The 8,437-nt window shown below is 47.9% G+C and overlaps 1 protein-coding gene across 1 annotated transcript; it reads right to left on the bottom strand.

The window, feature by feature from the left end:
* Nucleotides 1-7,460: 7,460 nt before the first annotated feature.
* On the bottom strand, nt 7,461-7,847 carry Pmar_PMAR022052 (conserved hypothetical protein; the record flags this gene model as incomplete). Its single annotated transcript, XM_002787103.1, has 1 exon — nt 7,461-7,847. The coding sequence occupies one exon, from the start codon at nt 7,845-7,847 to the stop codon at nt 7,461-7,463; it is 387 nt and encodes a 128-aa protein (XP_002787149.1).
* Between the last annotated feature and the right edge of the window lie 590 nt (nt 7,848-8,437).

Below are 8,437 nucleotides of genomic sequence, written 5' to 3'. Positions count from 1 at the left end.
GTTATCTGCACTGTATTGCATACTTTGAATGAGACTGTCGCGCTACGCTAAAACCGCTAGAGGAGGTATGACCATTTTCGTCAACCCCTCAGGTTGAACCACCCTATCTTGTGTAGGATGTCTTTCGAGCACAAATCTTAAAAGCTACACTTGCAATGGAATTTTCAAGTTTATCTACTTGCATCTTCTGACCGCAACTGATCGTGTGGAAAGGATTCCGTTGAGACGGAGTTCAACTTCAAATGCTTTCTCTCGTAATCGTCTAACTTTTTGCAGATTTTATCAATGAGCAGAAATCACAGAAATTAATAGTTTTTTGGATTGTGCATGCTCATTTTCCAACCCCTATCAAATGTCAGCCGAAGTGCATATTCTGCAATTGAAATCATCATTCGAGCATTCAAGGGAATCACCAAAATGACACTTTTGCGTCAGACTTGAAAGAGGGTGCGGGTAGCATTGCAATGCCCCTTTCGCTGGTGATCCATAGATTTACATACGTGGTGAGAAGGAAAGGGATGAGTCAGTAACCTTAAATCTATTGATATGATCTTGTGTGCATCATTCCCATCGCGGCCTACGTGTGAGCAACTGACAGAACACACACAATATGATGATCGGGACAAGAATGTCATCACAATGGGTCTAGCTTCGACTCATGCTTTGTGTACAGTATTTCACTCGAGTTCTACCTGTATGTATGCTGACCCAGCATTGCTGGGTCGATAATAAAATTAAATGAAATAGAGAACTGGGTCGAATTTCAGCAAATATTGAATCGGGAGTCATTCGAAATATAGAGGAGCTCTGACACTCACAAAAGTCCATGCTATGGACATTAGGGAAGGTGTCATCCCAAAACATACCTCAGTTTAATAACTCCATTTTGTTAACGGATTCCGTCGCTGTTGAGAAGTTAGCGTCAAGCTTTCCGGCGAGCTCGATGGGTGGACCGTGTAGCGTGAGAATGCGTCATGTATGGCACTCACTTTAGTAATCCTGATTCTCAGTATGATTAGCTTCTCGGGCGCCTCATGTCCTGCTGCAGAATTTTTACAAGTAACCGGCATTGCCTTCACTGTTACTGGAGACTAGTTCCATGCGCGCGAATCGCACGACGCGATATGTCCTTCTGCAGAAATTTGTTCAAGTAATTCTGGGCATTACGTTCGCTGTTACTAGAGACCAGTTCCGTGCGCGTGAATCGCGCAGCGCGATGAATGAGCTACTCATAGCAGTCGTCGGTCCCTCTTTGGCGAACAATTTAGGTGCGAGACCAAGTAGACTGAGTGTGTGCTATCATGTGCGAAACGAACTTGTCCAAGCCACTCAACGAAACTGGTGACTGCTACTCCGTCATCCTGACGACGACATTGAACATGGCCTCGCTCTAAAATTTGGGTGACAAAAATGTCAGTAGGTGACATAAGATGTCTTATGTACGCATTACAACTTCAGTAGGATTATTCGAGGACCACACGACGACGATCATGACAGCGACATCACCATATCCTCCTGTTGAGAATTCTCAGAACAGTAGTAACAGTTCCGACTGTTCCGGCGAGTACCTAGTCAGTACGTAGAGACAAAAGTAGTCATGCATTTCATCTGTTGCACCACCAACAAAATACTGTCGCGGACTATGATTGGACAGAAGCAATTCCTGTCACGATTAGCCATGATCGATCACATCCTCTTGCTCGAGTATTTCCGTCAACAGATCATACGATTTCTTGAACGAGCTATCGGGATTCACAAAATACTGGAAATAAATGTTCTCCAATCGACCCAGTATATTCCATGACATTAATAAGCTCAACAAATTTAGTTTCAGTCTAGACTACTTTAGTCAGACCCCATTAGATTCTTGAAACATCGGGTCTTTATTTGGGCAGTACTGAGCTCAAGGTTGGACGAATGAATTTAGACTCGAACTATTAGAGCGAGACGGGGAATGTCGAGCTAGTACACAAACTAGTTAACACGTGCTACACTGCCAGTGTTACACTGGGATCAGACTCTAACACGATCGCAACTGACTTGTCACGGAGCTCACGGGCTTCCCCGAGTTCTCACGGATGCCGATCATCCTAGCAATACCTTGAGGTAGTACCCCTGATGTACTACATCAGTGCTGATGGATCATCGCTTGCACTCGAATCTCATATCCGCACATCAAGCATCAGCATCGGTAGTTCTGACTCGACGCAATGTCGAAAAGCTGGCAGTAATTGGCAGCTGTTGTGGGAACGGGGATGGTGGTAGTTCAAGCCTTGAACTTCAAGGTTCGATTACTCGTACTGAAAGGGCATTCACACAGCAAGCTCTTTCTGCTCAGGATCTTCAGGTCAGTATGAGGTCTTCACCCAGTAGCCAATCCGGCTAGCTGTGTTACCATAGTCTTTGGGAAGACCTCTGTTCCTGTAAAATAGAACGGTGAATATGTGTGTGTGAAGTGGTTGCTGCCGTCACGCCTTTGGCGGCACCTAACGGTATATTTTTCTACTCGCAGGAAGATACAACCTGGACTGTCAGGTTCAGCTTCCCTGGACTGTCCGAGAGAGCTGAGGATACTGTCGAGTGTTCTATAACACCACTTTCAAGTCCAGGGAAATGAGGATGAAAGACGATCTCCGCTTAATGACATGCCGAATCGTTAAAACCTTGATTCTCCTGTGTCGAGCAGCAGGCGTGGTAGTTGCCAACACGGTGTTGCTGCTCCGAATGGGTGTAAGCAACATCCATTCGCAGCAGAGCCTCCCTCAATATACGGCTCCGGGTAAGGAAGAATGCAGAACCCCTTCCCTCAGAAGCTCCTCGGAGCCAATGCATGAACAAAACAGTTGTCTATGGATAGAATCAGTAGTAGCATTATTTAATAATCTGTAATTTACAGCAAGGACATGGGGGACTTGCCCTTCCGTTAGTCCTTGACAGGTAGGTCCCAGCACGTAAAAGGCCAAAGATCGCCTGAAGGCCATTCCTGTGCATCCGATAGGAATTATATCTCTACTTCGAGTAGAGAGGGGCTTCAGCTGAAGAGGCGAGGAAAGACGTTAGAGCTTGTAGATGGCTCAGTTCGGTGCAGAGCCTTGGTAAGCAGATATGACAGTCGGGGAGCCTCACTCATGATGTCGACAAAGGCATTAGGACTCCTAATTTAGGAGTGGATGGTGGGAGCCGGTAAGCGAGCTTGATAATTCTTCTGAAGGCCAAGTCGATGAGATCGCACGTGTTTTTATTGACCAGCGAGATACCACAGGCTTCCAAGCCGGAACTCAAAGTGGGTATCCATACCGCCTCGACCAGGTAAGCAACTCTACCAGGAGACCCCAAAAGTCTTTTTAGCAAAGCGCATGGCCTTCACGGTCAAGTTGTGGCACTTGGCTAGTCTCGCTTTGAGATGGTCGATGAAGTTGAGCTTGAGGGTAGTAGTAATACCAAGGATATTCATGTATCTTCGAACATAGTACACGGAGCTACAGTTAGTGAGTATTTTAGTCTTTAGCAGATCCCCAAAGATGGCTATAACCGTTGGTGTCTCCACCAATGACGAAGTCGCCGCCAGAGCTGAGTAAAGTAGAGATAGGATAGAGGTGACTCACGTCCGGTAAGGACACCGGGTTATCGAATGAGATAATAGTCAGTTTGTCAGATGTAGTGACGTGAAGATTGCTAATAGATACATGAGAATTAAGAGCGAAATAAGTAGCAAAGTCAGTTGACATAATGACACACGTATTGGGATTGGGAGTATCAGTGAAGACGCGTAACCCGTCGAGATAAAAACTTCTCGGAGGTTTCTTGGCAGAGAAAGACGTCGAAATCATGATTATCACAGAGCTCATACAGCAATGTGGGGTATTTGCCCGTGTTAATTCACGGAAAGTTAAGTGTAGTGGTGGCAGTGGGTGGAGCAGTGATAGTGGCGGGAGAAAATATGATCATAACAATTCGGCGAAGGGGCCGTTATATGGATGGCTATCCACTAGACGCTCCGTGCGGAGATACTTCTCGCGCTTCAAGCTGAGCTTGACCTTGCACGGAGGGCCCTTATGGAAATTATGTCCGACTTGTTTGCGCAGACTACAACGTTTCAGGTCAAGTCTCGATCGTCGAGAGGCCGGTCCTTGTAAAGGGCCACCGCATGTGAGACAGGCCCGCTTCTCCCTGCAAGGGAAGTTCTGGTTGTGACATGAGCCGCAGCTGCAGCAAGCTCGAATGCCGATCACATCCTTACAGCGAGGTCGTAGGGAGTCTATGACGATGAAACCATCTCGTTGTGACATTCTCGCAGATGTGAGCAATATCACAGACTGGTATGCGAGGTGAGATGGCCTTCGTGTTATATCTGATAACCTTCCAGTCATCGATGTCGGCGCTAGGCATGTAGACTGGGACCGCCTGGGGAGCCTCTACGAAGTAATGCCTGTGGTACCCGATAGGGAGACTAAGATATCCGGCCGGAGTTTGGGAGCGAGCATAGCCTGACCTGAATCGTCAATAGTTTTGTTTATAGTATTGATAATATTGTCCGTGTCGGTGTTCAATCTAGAATGAGATGAGTCCAGGTGTCGTTTGAGACTCCACAGAATCTGCATGAATCTGTATGACGGCGACCAAACTTGAAGAAGTGGGAACGACACCTAGTGCCACTGACAGCCCAGAAGATCAGGTTGCACTCAAAACCAGAAAAACGAGTTCAAGTCGTGATGTGAGACATCGAGAACACGAAATGCGGCAGTTCAACTGTCGAGTCCTAGACGAGAGCCTCAAGAGCGCAGACTTGAAACACAGCTTCAGTCTCTGAGAAATGAAGTCATCTATCATCATTCTAGTGAACGACCATAGAGCAAGCTCATAGTTACGTCGCCCAATTCCTTCAGAGCCAAGAATGGCGAGAGGATCTGAGACCTCATTGCCACAGCGATCAGGGTGGCCACGTGTCCATACTAACTTCACTCTAATCACTGAAGAAGAAAGAGCAAGAAGGAGACTCCGCGCCTTCCCGGCAGTGTCAGAAACCTTGGAAGAAAATGTCACAGAGAGTATCGCAGCCTTGCTATCAACGTGAATAAGAAAGCTGGGGATCAGCGAAAGATCACTCGGCAAGCAGGTCTTGATCCAAAGAAGGGCAAAAGTAAATGCCACAAATCTCATCTTGACAGATATTACACCAAGAGGGCAAAGACCTAAAGAACAAGAGAGGAGCATGATATCTCGCAATTACCATACAGCCGAACCCGTTGTGTGGGTGACGAAAGCCTTTTCTTGAACCATCAGTGAAGATGTTCACCTCATTCAAGAATAAGAGGCGAGCAGTGGCAAACCACTCCAACTCAGACTTATTATCGGATACTGAGGAAATTGGTCCCCAAATACGCGATCCACGGAAACCTCTCCACCACGGGCAGCATCTTCAAGGAGACCCTGTTCAACAAGCCACGAATCAGACCCATCATCAAGACCTTCACCACGATTGATGCCACTACCAATCGGGCTACCACATGTGACCAGGCCATCACGGCCCAAGCAATACTACACGCTTATCCCTTGGCGGGACAGTACTTATACATGGGGGCGGGACGCCACTGCTGGCAGATATCGGAGGGGGCGAGTCGCAATCCCGCCGACATCCTTCGCAATCTGCGAGAGGAAGTTGAAACGACCATTAAAAACAAGTTCAAATACCTTGAGCCACATGGCATCCCGGTAATCGGGCATGTTGACGATGCTGGCAGCATCATGCTGCAGTGGCTGCCCTTCGAATGAACTTCGCCAGCAGGCTCGTGCTGCATGAGTCATGCATGAGTCATGCAACAGGACTCAGTCGTGTGGTGACCTCAAGTCATAACATAGAACCTTGCCCATCAGCTCATTGTGAGTTCATCCAATACAGCCGTATATGATCCTTGCCATGGATCCTCGCCGGAGAGCTAGATGCCACCATCATACATACGGGCCTCCTCAACACGACAATCTTCCTGAGCACCTCATTGGTGTCTGTGAAACAAGGATATCCCGTGACGCTCATAGTGCGTACTACGGGTTTGAGATAGGGGGAATAACCGTAAGTGTCAATCATAGTGTGGGTCCGTTCATACAGCCTTTGTTGCTCATATGCCCATTCTCTGAACCAGTCTCGTAAGCATACTTGTCCTTTCCATCCTCGTGAGGAAATACGCCGGATACCGTATATATTTTGGTCCCCCTAGAATAGATAGCCTTTCCCTGTGGTGCCTCTTGCAGTGAAGAATCCGGTGCACCGTGTCATCAGGAACCCCACCACATAAGTGGCAGACGCTGGAATGGCCTGATGATGATCTGACCAACAGCCGTCCACAACGTAGTAGCCCGAAGACAGCCCTAAGCAAGGTCCGACTCATTTTAAACCGTATCGCCTTTTTCAAGATGTCGAAATGACGTCGACATGTGATAAAACTCCTTATAGTAACATTTTTGATCCCTTTCCAGCCACAGTCCTTCACCTTGATAAGTAGTCCTCGCTTAGTGGCGTTTCTCACTGAGCTCAAAGGAGCCTCAACTGTAACCATATGACCATGATATGCCCCATGCCGTGCCGCTAGATCAGCCCGTATATTCCCATAGCACGTGCTGTGTCCTCTCAGAGAGAGGCTCTCACCCATATATGAGACCAAGATTTTTTGATAAAATCTCTCTTCTTATATCCACCAGTAGACTGCTTCGCCGGGCACCAGCAACAGCTTGTATGACCGACCTAGAGTCGATCGCCAGCAGATATCGCTTGTCCATCCGAGCAGGCACGGACCTAGCCGCCATTAATATAGCGACCTCCTCAACTTGGTCAATGCTGCAGTAGTCCGGTAGTTTGTAAGACGACCAAGTGATGCCCGCATCCGATGAGTAGAAACCAGCTCCAACATGTGCACAACTGCCATCACCGTATGGCCTCCTGCTGCCATCAGTGAAAATGCCATCAGATTGCTCAAAACCTGTCGAACCTGGCCGTAGATAACAGCTGCTTACCTCCGTGCCGTCACCTATCTAAAACTGCTTTGGTTGTAGGCCAATTTCAAACCGATCATGCTTCCAGGATTCTGCTTGTTCAGGATAGCGACCCCGAACTACCTTAGACCACCATTTTCGGATATCATAACCATCTTGTAGTTTCCAGGAGCCATATCTCATACATAACCGTTGATAAAGGGTCAGCTTGGCATCGCTCAATAGTGCAACTAGATCCGGGTTACCGGAGACCGGGACCCCGATGAGGATCTTCCCTAAGCGGTTATGCAAAGAGTCTATACGACGCTTCACACCTTTTAACATTAATCTATCACCCCAACACTCAATCCCATAACCGAGAGTTGCCGCTACGTGGGCACGAATCACTTCTCGCGCCTTGGGGGTGATCCTCACAACACCTTCTGGGCCAATCAATCTGCGACAGGCTTCTGCTCCAACTCTGATGACTTCTTCTACATCATGTAGACTACATGTGGGGCCCATCTGCCACTCAAGTCAATACGCATCCCCAGAAAGGGGATAGACCTCTTAACCACAATGCCAAGACACTCATCCTGAAGGTCGTTTGATAAGATAGCACTCTTCTCCCTCGCCATAGCTAGGCCAAAGGTGGGGAGTTCACGCTCTAAGGCCTCAATATCCTTTGTGGCTTCTTCGAGCTTCTCTTGACTATCAACACCTATCAATATGATCATATCATCGGCATAAGAAATAGTCTTCACCAGCACATCCTGCGCAACCGCCCGACCAGGGATGTCCATGACCAGAGCATGGAACAGCCTGTAGATAACTGGTGATAGCACTCCTCCCTGAGGGGTGCCACCCTTCGTCATACACATACGTATCCGGTCTTTGAAGTGACAACGTCGTCCATGAAGATAGCTGCCAACCAAATTTGCCAGAGCAGAAGGTCCCGTGATCAACTTGACCGATTCACACATAGAAGTATGAAGGGCACCATTAAAGGCTCCTTTCATATCCACACTGAGCGCTGCCGCATACTTCCATTGTGATTGTATGCCCCGTATGTGAAACGACACGCCCTCGACTGCAGTTGCTGTACTCCATTGGTTGCCACAGTCTCAGATATATTAGCCTGAGCTATATTACAGCGGCCAGGAAGCCGAAATCTCCCATGGCCAATTACCGGAGCATAGTACCCTGCACCTACGACGTCCTCGGGGAACTCATCTCTGGTGGATACCCGGCTACGGTCCACGAAATTCGCGGACGCATTGTATTCGCGGCGCGAATACAAAAGCTTCCAAATCAGGAGGAATAGACCCATCATCATTAATTCCATCACCATCTTTTATATAGACCAAATTTTCAGAGATAGCAGTCCCAGCAGAGAACTGTCTGCGTTACGCAAGTCGAGACCAACTACTTTATTCCACCACCTAGCACCCGGGGGTTACCCTTTGCACCA

Source organism: Perkinsus marinus (genome assembly GCF_000006405.1).
Source record: "Perkinsus marinus ATCC 50983 genomic scaffold scf_1104296930340, whole genome shotgun sequence".
Taxonomy (NCBI): domain Eukaryota; phylum Perkinsozoa; order Perkinsida; family Perkinsidae; genus Perkinsus; species Perkinsus marinus.
The sequence above is the reverse complement of the archived record's forward strand: the minus strand, read 5'-3'. Positions and strand labels throughout refer to the sequence as shown.